The 17,500-nt window shown below is 37.8% G+C and overlaps 1 protein-coding gene across 23 annotated transcripts in view; it reads right to left on the bottom strand.

The window, feature by feature from the left end:
• LOC135105095 (peripheral plasma membrane protein CASK-like) overlaps nt 1–17,500 on the bottom strand; it is a 239,781-nt gene that overhangs the window by 12,890 nt on the left and 209,391 nt on the right. For 8 of the 23 annotated variants that reach the window (XM_064013060.1, XM_064013063.1, XM_064013071.1 and 5 more), the window contains exon 6: nt 8,294–8,320. The exons of 8 other annotated variants lie outside the window; for them this stretch is intronic. In XM_064013060.1, the coding sequence (XP_063869130.1) occupies nt 8,294–8,320 (27 nt within the window). Of the gene's footprint in view, nt 1–5,861; nt 5,892–8,293; nt 8,321–17,500 lie in introns of all 23 variants that reach the window. 7 more of the 23 variants (XM_064013058.1, XM_064013061.1, XM_064013068.1 and 4 more) reach the window with 1 other exon arrangement.

Here is a 17,500-nt window from a genome sequence, read left to right as displayed (position 1 = left end):
TAAAGTAATAAATATATGAGCATATTAGATAATTGGAGGATGCATTTAATTTTGAATGCTATGTTGCTTGAGGAAGAAAACTGCTGTAAGTTGTTTGGTTCACATGTTGCAAGGGATGGAGAATTTTAAAAAATGTGTTAAAATGTAGATTTTTTAAATGAATGCAAAGATGAAATTATGTGAGAGAATGGTGGTATGACATTGAGAATATAAAAAATGGGAGCAAAACTGAAGATTGAATATAATGGAGATATGGAGCCTTGAGGAAGAGATGTGAAGTAACATATGGAATAATCTAATGATAGTGCAAAGAAGTGGTATTAGAAGAACTGGCTGACTGAACTGACTGAACTGAGCAAGTAGTGTTGTGATGGTTTGGACATCTGTACGTAAAGTTGTAGATTGAAGGGAAGACTACTAATGAAATGGCTGTGTGAAGACAAAATCTGATGAGCAAGGAGGAATTGTTGCAGAACAGGGTTGAATGGAGACCAGTTGTTATTGTTATTGCATGAACATTATGTAGCAGGAAAGGCTTCCATGGCAGGTTTGGCTGCATCTGGTCCCATCAACTGAGCAGATAAGATGTAAGAAAGTAGATGACTTTATTGAGGTATGGCACTGGCAAAGCAGTGATGTTACATTAATACAGAGACCTGGGGATGTGCAACTGATATCTGATATTAATTTCACAGCCTGTCTTGGCTAATACCCACAGGAATGTTGGCTTAGTATGCAAAGATTATTATTATTATTATCATTATTATTATCATTATTATCAATGCATATGTGTTATCATCAATGTACATATGTATTCATTTAGTAACCATCTGTAAAGTGTAGGAAAGGTTCCTTCTAGGCAAGGATCACTGCTTTTTTCTGATTATGCCATCAAAAATTTTGTTTATTCCTATCTAGCAAGAATCACTCTTACTTTTTTCTTATTATACCACTAGAAAGTCTAATTATTCTCCTCTTACATTAAGTATCAAAAAACAGTCACACCTTTGATACAATCCACATTACTGTCGTTTTTATTTCTGTCATAGGATTTCTTAAGGCCTATGAATGTAACTTGGCTATTTCCCTCTCATTAGTATTTGTAACTGTAATTCTGATAAAAAAAGATCTACACATCCCTTGACATTTCTAAAACCTTCCTGCTCTTTGTTATCTGACTTATTCTTATTCTGATTCTAATTCTGATTATTATTATTATTTTCATAATAATTATTTTTTCCTCCTTTCAATCACTTCTCCATATACCAGATCCTCAAATTAATTTCTACTGCTTTTCCCTTTGAACAGTGAAATAATGGCCTATTGCTAGGTACATGGAACCCTTCACTCTGTGTGCTCTCCCACACATCTTGTCACGTGAGGTGCCTCATCTTTGCTACATCCTTTAGTTTTCCAAAATATTTAATCAACCTTCTTTCTTCACACCCAGTTTGTTTTCACCCATTGCAGAATCTGAACCTGGGATGTTTGGGTGCTGACTCTGAAGCCTCCAAGCTAGTCTTAATAAAAAGAAAGAGACATGTTGTATCCAGATGCACCCACCTGGATAGAGCTTAGAGCTAATACAGTCCAATCAACAGGTTAACCCGAGACTTTTCATATACTGCCCAAGGAGGAAGTTACTGGTGAAGTCCTTAGCAACCTAAGAGGAATGTGAACCTGAGGCAGCCAAGTGACATTCAAAGAGCTCTCTTACTTTTCAATGATTGCAAAAAAAGTATGTTGGGCAAATTCATACAATTATCTGAAGTTGATCAGTCCAGTCTCAGGTCTTCACCCACTCTGGAACGATGATTTTTCTTTTAATATCTATTTCTAGAGTAAAGTAATGACTTCACTATATCCACATATAATTCCAGTAACTATAAGCTATTTTTTTATTTTCATGGTTGATCTTTAAAATGTGAAGCTGACATGAGTATTTCCAACCATGTTGAATTACCAGCACCACCTTCAGATCAGAATCAATGATATACATTACATTTTAAATGCTTCACAAATGATTAAAATAGCATGGGTCATTGAGGTGCTTTGTACATGTGATGAGAATTAATGAAAATGAGTAAGGGAAAAATGACTAACCAAGGGAGAAATGTGAGAGGAATACCACCAGTAAAATGGATAAACTGTGTGATAAGTGTTGGAAGAGGAGGGATGACATGGCAGCCATTGAGACTCCTGCTATGACCATCCTTTGAAGAATGCCCATGGAGGGTGAAGAGATGTTAGGCATATAATTTGATTAAACAATTAAAATTATGCATACACACATGTCTGAAATACTGAGTCACTGAATTGTGTTGTATATTAGGAAAAACAAGGAAACAGTTATACACACACACACACACACACACACAAAATTATATCATCTTAGTTCTCCAGTGATGTCCAAATAAAATGACACATGAAAGATTCCAGGAAGTCTAAACAAAGAACAATCATGAATGTAGATAACAAAAAGAAAATTTGACGATGATAAAAAATGGTTCCGTGCTCTTAAATATAATCTGTGAAATAGCAAATAATACAGATCAGATGATAAAGATAGCGCTAGAATTATAAAGGAAACTCTGTAGTCCTCAGAGTAACACTATGCAAAATGAAAACCCTGAAGTAGAAGCAATGAATACTAAAGTATCCATGCAAAAAACACAAGTAAGAGAAAACACAATAAACAATGAGTATAGGTAAAGGAGTTGAAGATGGTCTGTACATTAGCAAAGATTCAAAAGATTTTCTGCAAGACAAAATTGCAGTCCTCTTTACAAAAATGCCTGCAGACATGCTGTGTGCACTACAATTTTGGAGAAAAAGACTGCTTCAATAAAAATAATCCCAAGAAAACTAAACTAAACTATAAAAAAATTAAAAATTGCCTGCCATTGAATTCACTGTCTATAATGTACAAACTTTTAACAAAAGAATTCAGTGCATAACTTCATTCAAACTGATATAAAGAGCAGGCAGGATTTTGGAACAATTAGTCAACAACTGACTACATCCAATTGCCACTGATCAAGTGCAAAAATAATTAAATACACTAAGTTACTACAATTGCTTCATAAAGCCTTCTACTCTGTAGAGATTTCAATAATTATGATAATGATAACATTCATGAAACTGGATACAGGAAACATGTGAAATGTACTAGAAGATATTTCTAAGTGAAGCATCATCACCATAAAGCCACATTAAGTCGTTAAGAAAATACCAAAAAGGATAGGCATTAGGTAAAGCAGCACTTTCTCCCATAATCCATTTAGTGCAGAATTTGAGGAAGTTTGTAAGGACTTGCCATGAGCATGGCAGGAATGAAGATAAATATAGAATACCTAGGTGACTTCAGACAACACTGTTGTGATGTATAAATCTACAAATGAACAATGACAAATTATTTTACAATTATGCAATGCAAGTTAACCGATCTAAAGATGAATATGAAGAAAGTAAAGGTAATGTTCAGCTACTATAAAACAGATATTTAAATTAGAATGGAGAATGAAATTATAGTTGTAACATATATATTAGAAACCTGGAATGTTTTGATCTTGAATACCGCAAAGAACAATGGAGAAAATAATGCTTGGCATAACATTTACAGATAAGAGAACATCATGATAAGAAAGCATACCTTCATTACAATTAAAAGAAAAAGTGGATATAGGCAGGACACAATTTGTTAAATAAATTAAGTTTACAATTAGAGTAACCTGGCAACCTGGGAATGGTAAAAGAAGATACTCGTACAGTAGAAAGAGAATTAGATGAAGGGACAAATGTTGGTGTGATGGCCAGGAGTGCATGTGCATCCAACAGAGGTGTGGAGGTGGCTGGAGGAGGCAATTGTCCTCCACTGCATTTGTATGTATGTTATGACCATAATGGGAGAAATTTTCTAATTAATAGTACTATATCACAAAAAAATATTTATTACTGAATTCTTTGAAAACTCTATCAAATAGACATGAAATACTTGTGATAAAAGAAAAAAAAAAAATTGTGGATAATTCTTTCTGACCTGGAAATGCCTAATGGTGAAATGATCGGAAAGCAAACCTTTATGTGTGTGCTGTACAAAATTATATTTCAAAATTAGAATAATTGCTGTGCATACTTATGTGTACTGTTGTTGGACATAATTAAGTCCTTATTGAATTCTGAAAGAACAGTATGTCAGGAAAAAACAAAGAAATTTATTCTTGAAGGGTTCTTCACAATATTTTAAGCACATTTTCTGACTTTCAAATTCTTTCTGCAGTGTTGGAATAAACTGCCTCTCCAATGAAAGCATATTTTTCCTCCTATATCTTTTAGTACTTTAAAAGTAATGACATTTTGTAGTTCAACATCTATGATATGAAAAGTTAATTCTGTTATATGGCAGTACATACATCTATGCATACTGGATCAAACTTAAAGTTGGTTGGTTGATTTAGTGACTGTTAGTGACAGGTTAAGTAATTATGATTACTTAACATTTAAGTAGGACTGAAACCCTACATCAATACTAGTGTCTTTCTTAAGATAAGGGTAAGAAATCCTGAGAAAAAAAAAAAAAAAATAAAGATGATTGAAATAAAATATATTTTGTGTGTACACATAAGAGAACCAGTATAGTTTATGAGAGGAGAAACAGCTTCATGCAATTACTTTCCTGCAGGAGAAAAGTAAAAGTATGACTAATTTCTTGATCATGATCATATTAAATAAAATTCAGAGTATGGATTTAATTTAACATGGTCCTACAATCCAAGATGAATTATTGAAAGTCACACTGCTCCTTAGCATGTCTAAAACAGTTATCATTTGTATTTGGTAATGTTATTCATGTCATCATAAGAGGAATCCACTACTGACGGCCTATATGATGTTATCACAGTATTAAAAAAGCTGTATATATATATTGTTTAGTTAAGTTTTCTTCTGTATACCTAATTTCCCATAGCACTGATCAAGTGCTAAACTGAAGACCCTAGTGTTTGATGTAAGAAAGTAACTCTCCTGTTATTGGTTTGTGCCTGTGATGATGCAAGGTACTGATTTATGCATGCAGTGCAAGGTATTACATGTGGACACAACTGCTGTTGAAATGTTCCTCAACAAGAGCCGGATTACACGAGTGCCAGGTTCTGTTGAAACATTCCTCAACAATAGCCAGATCACATGAGTGCCAGGTTCTTTGTCTTAACACTGGCTGAAGCATTTATGTGAATTAATGCCCATGTGCTAATACTGGGGTACAACGGTACACAGGTGGTCCCTAGAAAAGAAAACATGTTGATGTGGCTGGGACAAGTTACCAACATGCCTTTATTCCACCCACCCCCCCTACACATAGACTGATCCACACAGTGAGGACACCATAGCTGGCAACCCATAGTTTTACATTTGTCATAAAAAAATGATGAAGTGCTTGAAATCTGATTATAATGAGAAGATTCCGCCAAATGACCACAAGATTACACCGTTACATGGGGTTACAATGATTCATTATTAACTGTTGCATTGCTGAGGTGGTGAGGGAGGACTCAGCGACATGGACAACAGGAAGCAAGCGAGACACAGAGCGTGAGGCAACAGGGAGACACAGCCATGCTGGGCCCGCCGCCTCCCCGCCTCCAAGGACTCGCCACCACGCCCCCGGGGTCAGCGTGGGCTAGTGCGCCTGCAGGAGGTCTGTCACTCGTGTTACATATGAATGTTGGAATCTGTGTCTAACTCTTCAAGACTGGGAATGTGAGGATCTTTCAATGAGGTGTGGTTTGCCTGACCCGCCATACCCATGCCGTGCATCCTTGGAGACGCAGGGGCTGCGGCTCTACACTACACAACATACTTACGAGAACTTGTTGCTTCTTCGTCCTGTAAAACTGAACAAAAAGGAAAACGTAATGCAATTAGACAAAACAGCAACAAAATATCTCTCAGCTCACGTCCAACCTTGTCGATACTGGGAAATAAATACGTAAACAAAATATTACTTTCATACAATTCAAACATACCACAAATCAAATACATAAGGGAAACTTAAGTTAAACTATGTACGTATTCATTCTTTTCTCTTACTCGTGCTTGCATTTCTGACAAAAACTACATGCAATTTTTTTTCACAGGAATTAAATGGTTTCACTGTCTCAGTTTGTAGTGCTTTGTCATCACTGAAAAGGGCACCACATCCCTCCTTACCAAAAATATATCATGCAACCAGAGAGCAAATATCTACTACGGCATGTCAACCTCAACAATGGATGCCTGGATGTGGCTAAATCTGGTGGTGAGCTTGGTGCCACTTCCCACCCTTCCCCTCCCTTGTCAGATGATATGTAATATAAAAAAATGTATGAAATTATGCGAACCATAAGGCATAACAATTATTTACTATCCACCTGCTGAGGAAGGTCAGACGCCAGTACATACAGCAACACACACACACACACACACACACACACACCCACACACTCTCTCTCTCCACTAACTAACCCAACCCATTTCCAACCTATTTCTATATCAAATCATAATTTTCTTAACATTTCCATTACTAGACACACACAACCAGCCTCTCTTGCTGTGTGATTCAACATAAACAGTTTTTTCTCCTTTATCATCCACTTACTACCCAGCCACTCTCCACCCACAATTCATAAGTGTACCCTTCACTTCTGTTATATTGTCATGACTACCCAACTGTCATACCACTATTTCCAATGTGATATGACTATACCAAAACTTTGTGGATGGGAATGAATGGGAACAAGACCAAACTACAGTGAAGTAAGTGGGGAATGGTACAGTGTTTATACTTCCCCTAGCAAGGAAGGGGTTTGGGATGTGGCAAAATAGGTTCAAGCAGAAAGATAATTAGCAGATCCTCTTCTCATTCCACTCTGTATGAGGCCAAATTCCATGTGAACTTTTTTGGGAAGTGTTGGGGGAAGGTGTCATCATAGAGGAGATTTGTGATGCTGAGGGGTGAGGGTCATGTGGGACTCGTGCACAGGTACCTCATGCATGGAGGGGCAGCAGTGGAGTGAGGCAATATGTCACTGCCATGTACTGCTGGGAAGGCTGTCACTGTTTACTGAGGGGGAGGTGGGATGCACGACTCCTTTCCCTGTGATGAGGTGCACTTGGCAACTAAGTATAGTCTCAAAGGTGTCATGTCCGCCCCCCCCCCTCTCTCTCTCAGGCTGCACCTATTCATACCTCTACACTCACAGTGCTCCTACTCTGGTTAACATTCACTAATCTTTATGACTTTCCACAACTCCCAGTTCATGTAAATTCTCCTTCTATTGTTTTCCCTTTCTTTTGTCAGTGAGAGATGGGAAAACAGAAGAAAAGCACCAGCAGCAGCAGGAAGAGGAAACTACATAATGTAATGTATAACGTCTCTAATACTAACTCCCTTCAGCTCTCTTTCTCACACACACACACACACACACACACCAAAATAACAACAGTAATAATAATAATAATAATAATAATAATAATAATAATAATAATAATAATAATAATAATAATAGTAAATAAATAAATGAATAAATCAAGTAGAAAAAAACAAACAAAATTTTTCTTCCTGTGGTGGTCTTAAGAGATACAGTAAGGGAACCCGCAGATCCCGTGGAGTGACCTACCGATTTGTGCACGTGAGCAAGCTGGACCTTTGGCAATGAGTCTCTTGGGAAGGAAGGAAGGAAGGAAGGAAGGAAGGAAGGAAGGAAGGAAGGAAGGAAGGAAGGAAGGAAGGAATGAGAGAGAGAGAGAGAGAGAGAGAGAGAGAGAGAGAGAGAGAGAGAGAGAGAAATAACTGTACTCTCTATGTATTAAGGAAGAAAACACACTGCAGCCACTACGATCCCTATGAGGCAGCTTAACTTGAGCCCCTCATGGGTAATGCACCGAATTGAAGTGTAGCAAAGCAAGGCAGGTGGAAATAAAACTAACAGTGGAGGTATGGTGCGGGCGGTAAGCCGAGGCGAGGCAAAGCGAGAACGAGAACTCTTGAAAAATGCAACCAAGATGTTTATGAACACTTGTGAACTGAATAAAATTTGATTCAGTTACCTATGAATCACTATTCCCGAGGGCAGAGGGTGACTGCCGAGAGGACGATATACAGCATGGAATAATTTCTATCTATACTATACAGTTTTTATTTACATGCTGTATCTAGATGAATGGAGGCAAGGCGAGGGATAAGAAAAATGCAAAAAAGAAAAGCAGCAAAACAGAACTTGTAATGCGATTATAATGAATTAAAATATTTTTTTACCTGTATATCAGAGAACAGGTGTTGGTTCTGGAAGTAACAAATGAAAATGTTAAATTTATTAATTTATTGTCAATTCCACTTATTTATTCGTTCATTCATTCATTCACTCATCATTTTATCTTTTCTAATGTTAAAAAGGTTATGTGAATTAAGTGAAAGAAAACAGGCTTCCCTGCTTCTTCATAAATGCATATAGGTATATACAATATGTCAACATGCAACCAGTTGATTGTTTCCAGTGAGTTTTGCAAGTCTTCTTAGCAGCGTCTTCGCTTTGCCTCAACTTCGACTGACACAATTTCTGCAAACCTGAGCTGTGCCACTCTTTGTTTTCATAAAACTGAGAAAACTAAATCATGATAAAATTTGGAAAACATAATAGGTTATCTGGTATATCATTAGTTATCATTATTATTATTATTATTATTACTATTATCATTATTATTATTATTATTGGTACTGCTACTACTATTACTACTACTACTACTACAATATTACTACTACCATTACTATTACAATTTCTGTCTTTCCTTTCCCACAACCACCACCACTACTACTACTACTACTACTACTACACTCCTTCTATAGTACATTCATATTGCTCTAAGTGAGTGCTATGTGCAGACAAAATGGACAAGAGGAAACACAGCATTTGCACACACACACTCACACACACACACCCACACCAAGCTGGAAGGGAGGACAGGGAGGGCAGACAAGCACTGAGGGCAGGTGACCACTACAGGTGAGAGTATTCCTGCTTGTGTCCTGCAGCCTCAAACCAATCAACCCCACAAGTAATAATTCTAGCTGCTTACTATCACTCAGCAACTAGTAATTCCAGCGGCTTACTATCACCCAGTTCAGAATGTTAATCAGGCCCACAAATAATAATTACATTGGCTTACTATTACCTGACATATGTTTAATAATACCAGTGGCTTACCATCACCCAGTGTGGAGTTGCCTGTCTGGCGAGCTGTAACTATGCCAGTGGTTGGGGAGTTTTCAGCCCTCTCCAGCTTGTTCTATACTCCCAATGACAAAGATGCAATTGGAATAATGGTGATAATACTGAATTTGCTTTACTTCTAAACAGTTCTTAATGTCAAGGGCAGAAGTGAAATATCTTGCTTCTTAATTATCCATTCACTGCTATGATTGTCTTTTGTTATTGCTAAGGTCATGAATAAATTGTTTGGATGGACAAAGAAAAAAAAATGAGGTAAATTTAATCTTTGCTAAGCTACAGAAGCAAGCATTGAAGAGACTGTAGCATTAAAAATGAGTTTTTAAAAAGGTGTAGATGATAGAGGTAACAATTAATTAGCAGTGAAAGGGTTATTTAAATCTTAGTACAGTGGTGATACCCATGAGATTATCTAATTTCTGTAGCTTTATCTAACAATGATTTTAATGCCAGAATTGAAATATTTTGCTTCTTAGTTAAATCCCAATGCAACAGTGATACCCACGAGAACATCGTCAGCTTTATATAACATCTTAAACCTCGCCAGGTACACATGCCCTAACGAGGAGTACCACCCGTCACTACCACCCCCACCACCATCACCACCATCAACAATCCAATGCATCAAACTACACCATCCTCCAGAGTGCCTCACTAATGTACTTGCTCATCTTAATATCACCTGGCATTAACATTTACAGGTACACATGACTTAAGCATCACCTGTCATTGCCACCATCACCAATCCAATGCATGAAATTACACCATCTTTCACATCCTCCACTGTGCCTCATTAATATATTTGTCCAGCTTAGTATCACCTGCCATTGATATTTATGCTCGTCACAGAGGTGGGGAGGAGCAGCATAGCACTTGGCTGCCACGCACAGGTAGGTAATGAGGGGGCATGCTACCTGTTGTGTGTGGCACTCAAGCACAATAATCAGCAATTTAGGTAGAATGTCATACATACTGGAATAAGTTTGATCTTTCCCCTTTAACTTGTCTTTTTTCTTCTATTTATAGCTTTCCTCTTCTATTTTTCCTTTTCTCTTCTATCTACCTGCTTTTCTATCTTCACTGACCTCCATTTTGTCTTGTCATTTGTTTTGCCAGCTTCCTTCTTCATTTTCCCTCTTTTCTCTTCTATCTATCCACTTTCCTCTCTTCACTGATTTCCATTTTTCTATCTACCCACTTTTCTTTCTTCCTCGATCTCCACTTTTTCTTCTCTCTACCTACTGTCCTTCCTTCACTAACATCACATTTCTTCTGTAGTATATCCCTATCCTTCTCTTATACATATCTCATGCTCTTTATTCCATTCCAGCTCTCACATCTTTTACATCTCTCCCTCCCCCCTTTCCATCAGCCCCCCTCTCCTTTATGCTCATCTTCCATTTCATTATTCATCTTCCTTCCCTTCTACCAAAATTCATTTCTCCTTTCCATATATCTTCTATTCTTACCTTACTTCCACCTATTTTCTGCTTCATTATTCTAGTTCCCATGTCTCCTATTTCATGTCCTTCCCTTCCACCCATCTCCTCCTTACTCATTTGCTCCTCCTCTAACTTTACTACCATTCCCCTCCTCCTTCCCAGCCTCCCAATGCCTCTCTCTCTCTCATGTTTCTCCCAAATTACCTCCATTTATTTGTTCCTCTTCACTTTCTCTACTCTACTTACTCCTCTTGAGTCGAACTTTCCTCCTTTTCTTCAAGTTGCGTGTTTCGTCTTCCCTTTCACAGCCTGGTGTAGTATTCTGTCTAATCCTCTTGTTCTTTCCCTTTAATCCTCTCATCCTTCCCCATCCGTCTAATACCCTCGATTCTCTTGCTGTTTTTTGGTCTCCTGTGAAATCCCTTTGCCTTCTGTTCCCTTTTCCACAACCCATGTGTCTTTCTCACTCCCACTCTCTTATAACTCTCCATCATTTCACCTTTCTTAATTTTACTGTTCGTATTCAACTATTAAGTACGTTTTTTTTTTTTTTTTGCCTGTGAAATCCTTTTGCCCTCTGCTGCCTTTCCTGTAACTCACGTACATCTCTCTCTCTCCCTCCCTCTCTCTCTCTCTCTCTCTCTTAAAACTCTTCATCATTTCACCTTTACTAGCTTTATTATTTACAAAACTACTATTCATCCTAACATACCCTTAACTTCTCTCCTTCCTAGTCTCACTATTCACTTTCCCTGTCTATAACACTGTGTCCTTCCCTCCTCCCTCATGAGTAGCACTGCCCTCTCCCAACTCGTCCCCACAACACCACCTCTGTCCTCACCCCCCACCCTGCAATGCCTCACTCCCGGCCATAACCCCTAATCCGCATTTAGTGCTTCGATAATGTCCTATTTGTAGTCATTGCGCTCAAAATCACTGTCATCATTGCTTTTCTGATGCAATTAATCAACTGAGTATACTGTGAATAGCTAAAGCAGAAAAAATTGATACACACGAGCTTGCTCTCGCTCTTTCTCTCTCTCTCTGTCTCTGTCTCTCACACACGTACATACACCCTGATGTGTGTGTTTAGTTCTCTTAATTCGAATCCATTTCACAAATACGGAAAGCAGAATTAGATACACGAGTTTATGATAAAACTTCATAACTGCAAATCTGTGTTGTTCCTGAGGGATATGAGGTCCAATTTCCAGTGTGTGATGTGATGGCCTGTGTTGCACCTGTCTGTCTGTCTGTCTGTCTGTCTGTTTGTGCATCTCTCTGTCTGTCTAGATGTGTGTGTGTGTGTGTGTGTGTGTGTGTGTGTGTGTGTGTGTGTGTGTGTGTGTGTGTGTGTGTGTGTGTGTGTGTGTGTGTCTTCTGTTTACTTGTTTCTTTTCTGTCTGTCTGAATTTCTCTGTGTTTATTTGTGTTTTTTCTAAGTCTGTGTTTCTTTGTCCGTGTGTATGTATTTATGTATGTTTTTTCTTCTTATTTAAGCATGTACCTGTCTGTCTGTATTTAAATCTGTCTATCTATCTGTATGTATGCATGTGTATTCCTCTCTCTCTCTCTCTCTCTCTCTCTCTCTCTCTCTCTCTCTCTCTCTCTCTCTCTCTCTCTCTATGTATGCAGGCCAGCAATCTATTCACTGCCTCACCAATCCATGAGAGTAAGCTGGTAGTAATTGCATTTGGTAAACCTTAAGCACTATGTAAGCTGCTCATTTCACCGACTAACTGATGCAATGGTCTTATCTCTCTCTCTCTCTCTCTCTGATCATAATAGTCATGTGAGGAAATTGAGTGTTTTGGCATGGACTGATCAGTGAAGTGGGAATTAAGTGGTGTTGGGGGTGGTGGGGGAGTGAGTGAGTGGGCAGGTTGTGGTGTGGTGGGGTTTGAGTAGTGAGGTAGAGGCTATGTATGTACTCTGATGGGGCTATGTTGTGTGGTAGGGCTGTGTGGTGTGGTAGGAAGTGGTGTGGTAAGGACTGAATACTGTGGTTAGGGCTAAGTGGTGTGGTGAGGACTCGTGTGGTGGGGCTGGTTAGTTTGTGGTGAGGACTGTTGTGGCGGGGCTGCCTGCCTGGTGGGGATGCAAGGCTAGACAAGATAAACGCCTTCCTCCAATGACAGCCGGCTAACTTATTGCTAGTGGGACAAAAAAATATTAATCCATGTGACGTAATTCTCGTTTCATATTTCAAACCGAAACAAATTGGACATCTACGTGGGATTCAATCCTTTTTATCACCCACTCTGAAGGTTTGAGTCCCACAAAGATGGCATTATGTGACAAAAAAAAGTTGGTACTACATATTTGTATTTTTACCCTTATCTTTTTCTAACCCTTAAAAAAAAAAATAAATAAAAATAAATAAATAAATAAAAAAAAATCGCGAATGATGATAAGTTGTATCTACGGATTTCTTGTTTATGTTTTTTCTAACCACTATGATTACTCAGCATGCGGTACTGAATAATATTGTACGGTTTCAGAAACAGTTTAATTTACGTACATGAAACTCTGATGAAGTATGTGTAAATGTAAGCTGAAAATAATGAGAAATGCACTAAAAGAAAAAAAAAAAAAATCTGGAAGGAAAAAAAAAAGTAACATATACGTCCATGGGAATATTGGTAAAGGGAAAAGGATAACAAAAGTCTATGGGGAAAAGGTTTTGGATAGGAGAAAAAAAGTTGTACGTCTGTATGGAGAGAGAGAGAGAGAGAGAGAGAGAGAGAGAGAGAGAGAGAGAGAGAGAGAGAGAGAGAGAGAGAGAGAGAGAGAGAGAGAGAGAGAGAAAACATGCAGTGTTGTGCGTGTGTCACTCACTGGTGTTGCCACTATAGTTGAATCGTGATACACACACACACACACACACACACACACACACACACACACACCTACAAGAGTTATATGTAGTTAACCTTTACACTTTTATGGTCATTATGTTAGTATTTGGAGCAAAAAAACACTGAATCTGAATAAAAAGAAAGGTAAAGAGTTGAAGGTTAATTTCGTTATTTTTTTAAGCTACAAAATGATTTAAGAAACAGGAGTAGTTATTTAGATAGTTAGTTCTTCAATGTAATAAAGAGCGCCAGATATCTAAGATTATGTAGCAGAGGAACTGAAGTGAGATGATGTGTAGGAAAGGCGGTCGTAAACAAAGAATATGGCTCGGTTCTCAGTAATCATGTTAGATGGAGTGCAAGAGACTACAATAAAAATAAATAAAACGAAATAAACCAATAAAAAAAAAGTCCTCGAAACTTGTAGGTCATTTGGGGAAAAAAACAGAAGAGCGATAGGAAACGGGAACAGATGGTCATACAACGCCATCCCGGTACACTGTAGTCACGCTCCAACGCTTCGGTTCACAACACCCAGCGTCACCTCACTTGATTCGCTTCCCCGCCCTATTTTTATGATATTTATTACGTCCGCCTTTACTGTCGCGTGTAATATGCACAGATGAGACGAAATGCGCGGGGGCAGAGAGAGGGGAAATATTATAAAGGGGGAATGGTCGTGTTAGAGGTTCAGTCTAGAATATTAACGTGGGTGCGAATGTGTAATATCAGTGGGAATGTTTATACTCGTATGTCTGCATCGCCATTTGACGCCATCTGACAGGGAGAAAACTTTGGAATTTTGAATTTTTTTCTACGATTGCTATTATATATTATTACTATTATTATTATTATTATTATTATTATTATTATTGTTGTTGTTGTTGTTACCATCATCGTCATCATCATATTACCACGGTAAACATGATTATTTAGACAGACAGATAAATAATAGTAATAGTAATAGTAGTAATAATAATAATAATAATCACTAAGTATAATGAACAGGACAAAATGAATCACATTACTTTCTCCTCACACACTCGTGCACGCGACAAAACTTGACCCGGTGATAATCTCGTTAAGATCATTTGATAACATGAATAATTCTATCTATTCGAGGTCTTTTATTACTAGTCCAGATCAGGAACTTCAATATTACGAGTATCTAAGACTGCCTTTATTCTTATTTATACTTGTGCATCCATCTTTATACAAGTTTAGGGGGATAGTGGTCGTAATTAATATTCGACCAGTATATATTATTGCAACCTAATGATATTTTTCTTTCATAAATAAAATCAAATACAACGAGTTAAACATCACGGCCTTTTCACACTATAGGTTAATCAGATCACTGCCAACCGGTGAACCAATCATAATACATAATCCAATACTGTCCATAGAGGATCTAATACTGCAAATGATGGATAAGTTTTAATCAGGTTACACTCCTTTCCAATCTGAGGCTGCATCTGGCGCGTCACTGGCTTGCTGGGGATCTGGCCTTGCTTAATGGGGTCATGTTTTAGTGGCAATCCCTCCAGGCAGATCGTCCCCCCTTCATGTAGTGATTAGCACGTCTCGTTACGGCAGCGTTTGGCCAGCCACTCATCCGCTCATAACAACATTGATATACTGATTATAATATGGTGGTGGTGGTGATAACGATAAATTACCAAATAAATAAATAAATAATAGTGATAGTAATAGTAATAATAATAATAATAATAATAATAATAATTATAATAATAATAATAATAATATAATAATAATAATAATAATAATAATCATAATATAGTATTAGTATTAGTAGTAGTAGTAATACATTGACAATAATAGTAGTAATAATATCAGTGGTAGTGATAGTGGTTGTGGTGGTGGTGCTGGTAGTAGTAGTAATAGTGGTGGTGGTAGTAGTAGTAGTAGTAGTAGTAGTAGTAGTAGTAGTAGTAGTAGTAGTAATGATCATAGCAGCAGCAGCAGCAGCAGCAGCAGCAGCAGTAGTAGTAGTAGTAGTAGCAGTAGTAGTAGTAGTAGTAGTAGTATTAACATTAGTAGTAGTAGTAGCAGTAGTAGTAACAACAATAATAATAACAACAAAAACAACTCTCGAATTATCGTCTTCTCTTGCTTAATATAATAGTGCACATGATGCGTATCTTGCTCCTATATTTGATGAATTCCATAAAGTAATATTCATATTAATGACACTGTTAATAAGATAATCCTTATTTCAATAAAAAAGCAACAACAATTATTTATCTGTTTGCTCGATAAGTACTGATTATTATTTTTTTTAATGAATAATAAACTGTTATTTGTTTTTTTTTTATAATGTGTACGATAAATTTTGCAGTTCATATAATAATAATGCTAATGTTGATGATGATGATGATGATGATAATAAAAATAATGATACTACTACTACTACTATTACTACTACTGCGACAACAACAAAAACAACCACCACCACTTTTCTCCACATCAATAATAAAAAAGCACCATACAATTATACAAACAATACGCACCACTTTACATTTCAATGAACGCGGCGCCGAGGACCAGCCATTGATCGAGGCGCGGCTGTCACTATGGAAACATTAATTAACTAATCTACAAGAACAGAGTAATGTGATCCCGTTGACGCGGCGGAGGGAGGAGGGAGGTGGCCATGGCCGGGATGTGTTCTTTTTATCCGTCTATTTGTTTCCTGGAAGCGCGGGAACTATATAAAAAAAAATAGTGAGGGAGATTTATGGCGTGCTACAGACAAGTAAAAGGGAGAATGAGAAAAAAAAGTAAGAACGTAAATGAAAGGAAGCGGAGAGAGAAAGGGGAATGTGAATATAATGATTGGGAAAAAAATGGCTACATGAAAGAGAGAGGGTGCAAAGAAAGGGCGTAGGAGATGGATGGAAAGGAAGAGTAACAGGAGGAGGAGGAGGAGGAGGAGGAGGAGGAGGAGGAGGAGGAGGAGGAGGAGGAGGAGGAGGAGACTGAATAGCTAAAGAAAGGAACAACTGAGGAGCGGATAAGGAATGGGAGGAGAAAAACTGAGAAAAAAAAAAGAGAGAGAGAGAGAGAGAGAGAGAGAGAGAGAGAGAGAGAGAGAGAGAGAGAGAGAGAGAGAGAGAGAGAGAGAGAGAGAGAGAGAGAGAGAGAGAGAGAGAGAGAGAGAGAGAGAGAGAGAGAGAGAGAGAGAGATTCAAAGCTTTGAATTCGTGACCGAAACAAAGCCAGTTTTAGCCTGGAAATATGTTGAATAACATTTAACAGTGTCTTCAACCATTACCTGTTTTATAATTTTGTAAGTGATACTAAATAATACGTTTCTGAAAAAAAGCTACTCTTTCGTGGTTCCTTAATTTTTTTTTTGTATCTTTGTAAAACTTGTAATATAACGTTTGTCTATACCATTTACAGACATGAAACTCAGCGGGCTTAGACACCAATGAATTATGCTGTTTCTAAAAAAAAAAAAAAAAAAAAAAAAAAAAAAAAAAAAAAAAAAAAAAAAAACCATCACCTCGCCAGTTCTTTCTGTGTCTTTGTGAAGCTTCTAATATAACGCATCTCATCAACTTTTCTGCCATTTACATACATCAAATTCACCGACTCCGTGACAACACTGCTCGGGGCAACTGTGCATGTGTTGGTCGACCGACACTCAGCATTTGGCCACTACAACCTTAATGCTTGTCCAACGCCCACGCGCTACACAAATGGCTGTATTGTTGTTATTGTTGCACTGACGGTGATGGTAGTGGTGGTGATGGTGCTGTTGATGGTGTGTTTGCTATTGTTCCTCCCGTCTGGCACGTCATCCAGTGGTTACGTAAGCCAATTCTCTCAACAGATGCTTCTCCCCATTGCAAAGCCACAATGAGACGCGGGCCAGTATTTAGAATCAGAAACGCTTTGCTCTCTCACCACG

This window comes from Scylla paramamosain, chromosome 11 (assembly GCF_035594125.1).
Source record: "Scylla paramamosain isolate STU-SP2022 chromosome 11, ASM3559412v1, whole genome shotgun sequence".
Classification (NCBI taxonomy): domain Eukaryota; kingdom Metazoa; phylum Arthropoda; class Malacostraca; order Decapoda; family Portunidae; genus Scylla; species Scylla paramamosain.
The sequence above is the reverse complement of the archived record's forward strand: the minus strand, read 5'-3'. Positions and strand labels throughout refer to the sequence as shown.